Source organism: Lepeophtheirus salmonis, chromosome 4, assembly GCF_016086655.4.
Source record: "Lepeophtheirus salmonis chromosome 4, UVic_Lsal_1.4, whole genome shotgun sequence".
Classification (NCBI taxonomy): domain Eukaryota; kingdom Metazoa; phylum Arthropoda; class Copepoda; order Siphonostomatoida; family Caligidae; genus Lepeophtheirus; species Lepeophtheirus salmonis.
The window spans coordinates 13,230,950-13,233,332 of record NC_052134.2 but is presented as its reverse complement, the minus strand read 5'-3'; the positions used below and the strand labels follow the sequence as shown (position 1 = coordinate 13,233,332).

The 2,383-nt window shown below is 33.2% G+C and overlaps 1 protein-coding gene across 1 annotated transcript; it reads left to right on the top strand.

Moving 5' to 3' along the window:
* Positions 1-612: 612 nt before the first annotated feature.
* Positions 613-2,129, top strand: LOC121116753 (UBX domain-containing protein 1-B). The gene is made up of 2 exons (XM_040711040.2): positions 613-1,046; positions 1,102-2,129. The coding sequence occupies exons 1-2, from the start codon at positions 893-895 to the stop codon at positions 1,806-1,808; spliced, it is 861 nt and encodes a 286-aa protein (XP_040566974.1). The 5' UTR covers positions 613-892; the 3' UTR covers positions 1,809-2,129.
* Positions 2,130-2,383: the final 254 nt, after the last annotated feature.

Below are 2,383 nucleotides of genomic sequence, written 5' to 3'. Positions count from 1 at the left end.
TCGCTCAATTGCCTTGTTTATATATATATATATATTGACTTAAAATGTATAAAAAATAAGTTATACCTTCGTTATACGTATTTTGGTGTTGTAGATAAAAATTAGCTATTATAATGGAAAGAATAAGATTTTTTTCTCTAACTATCTTACTTTTCTTGTCTATAATCGGTCATAAAAAATAAAGAAAACAAAGTACAGATCGAACCAGTTTTAGGGATTTTTAGTACGTATTACTTAGATTGAATTCAAATATCAGTGTGTATCAATGGCATCAAGTAGTATTCAATCCAGTTGTTGAGTCTCTTTCATTCATAAAGCCATTTGATGGAGGTTTATTGGAATTTTGTCTATTTTATATATTAAAGATATAAACTTTGAGCCCACAAAGTGGTGTATCCTCCCGTTATGTTGCAATTTATGATATCAGTGAAAAAGCTATTGGTTTAATTACTAATTGAAATTTATCATCAAAAAAGATATTTTTCACCACAACAGGTTGCGTGATTGAAGCTTGTGCTCCTCCAGGTAGTATTAGGACTCCTCGACAACGTCTTTGTATAGTGATCTAGCTAGGAAAAGAAAATATATAAGGAATAGAAGAGCAATGTTGGCAGTTCAGATGCATTGGCAGACCTTCTTCACTGTGCATAAATAGCTGAAATTCAATTCAACAACTGAATAAAAAATACATTAAAAATATCTACCTTTAGATAAGACTTTAAATCTTAGCTATCTACTTTCATGTTCTTTTCTGTTGCCCAGACGCATTCTTCTTTATTTATAAATAATAATAAAAATATTCTTTTGGAAGGACTTAGTGGACTTTACTATAGTCGAGTGTGATTTCAATTATACATAGAAGGAGGATTTTGGAGTTGTCCGATCGATCATCATGTCCACTGTTGCTGATGTGTTGCAAACCCTTACAGATATGGGATTCTCGGAAGGAAAAGCTAAGTTAGCTTTGACAGAGACGTCTTGGAAGGGCGTTGAAGCGGCCATGGAATGGTTGCTGGCCCATGCTGATGACCCTGAGCCAAGTGGTGGTGAGTTTAGAAGGAAGGATTCAAGTTAACATTATATTAATGTCTTGTTTTTCAGTGGCAGATAAAAGTGAAGAGGGGTCTGAAGAAAATCCGGAGTCGAAGGAAGGGACTCCGTCTGAGTCTAAGCCCATCATTCTTACTGAAGAAGAAAAAAAGGCCAAGCTTCGACGTTTAGAGGAACTCCGGGTCCTGAAGCGAAAAGAGCGTGAAGAGGCGGAGAAATCTTCTGAGGTTGAGAAAGAGAAGAAGCGTATCTCTGAGGGGAAAATGCTCTCTTCCATTCGAAAAAATCAAGATGACTTGGAAATGAAAAAAATTGCGGAAGAGCGTCGACGTGAAAAATTAGAAACTCAACGGGCTAAAGAAAGGGTCCGTGGCCAAATAGAAGAAGATAAACGGGCACGTAGAGAGGCAGAAGAAAAAAGACGCAATCCAAATGCTCCAAGGATTAGCAGCATTCCTCCTCCATCAATAAAACCTGTAGCTGCTTCTTCTTCCGAACCAAATCCTAAATATACACAATCTCGCATTCAAATCCGTCTACCCAATGGTTCTACATTGGTTCAAACTTTCTCCGTTAAAGAGTCTTTATCTTCTGTTAGGTTATACACTAATATGAATCGAAGCGATCCAGAATTTAATGGCAGTGCGTGTCAGTTTATGACATCTTTTCCTCGTAAAGTATTTACTCAAGAAGAGTATGAAAAAACTTTAGAATCTTTGGAACTTGTACCTTCTGCGGTACTAATTGTTAAAAAGTAATGTGATATGTCTACAGTGTTCATTGTTTCTAGTTACAACAATCATTAATATATTGGTATTAATAATCTCTTATTAAAAGAAGGAAAAAAACAACAACATTTATCTATAAAAGTTTATGCTTATTATTAAATTTTGTTAAAATTTAACTGAGGAACTAAATTTTCAATGATTTTTTTTTTTTTTTTTTTTTTGTAACAGCGTTTAATTAGAGTAAATAATTTCTTTTTCAGTTAATCAATAAAAAGTTTTAATTGTGACGCATTTAATCACTTTCTTTTTGCTCTGATTAATTATATAAAAATACATTAATTTTTTCTTAAACATACAGTTGTAGTCTTATTCACTGTAATGATATTGGTATTAATTAAGTGACGTCATTTTTATTCATTTAGTTGTTATACCGATTGGTCCATTAAAATCTGAACGCTTTGAATTTTAAATTTCAACAAGAAAGAAATTATTTGTTATTAATAATATTTCAACAAAATTAATACTTTAAAAAGAAGCTCTCTTAATAATTAATGTAGCTGCAATGATGGCTTCCTTGCGGGGTGTGGAAGGCTCTGTTAAAGGCA

What these genes read in the sequence shown, in the direction of transcription:
- LOC121116753 (XM_040711040.2), top strand. Translation starts at nt 893, where the DNA reads ATGTCCACTGTTGCTGATGTGTTGCAAACCCTTACAGATATGGGATTC. An exon ending in TGACCCTGAGCCAAGTGGTG is followed by an intron (nt 1,047 to 1,101) that starts GTGAGTTTAGAA and finishes CTTGTTTTTCAG; the next exon opens with TGGCAGATAAAAGTGAAGAG.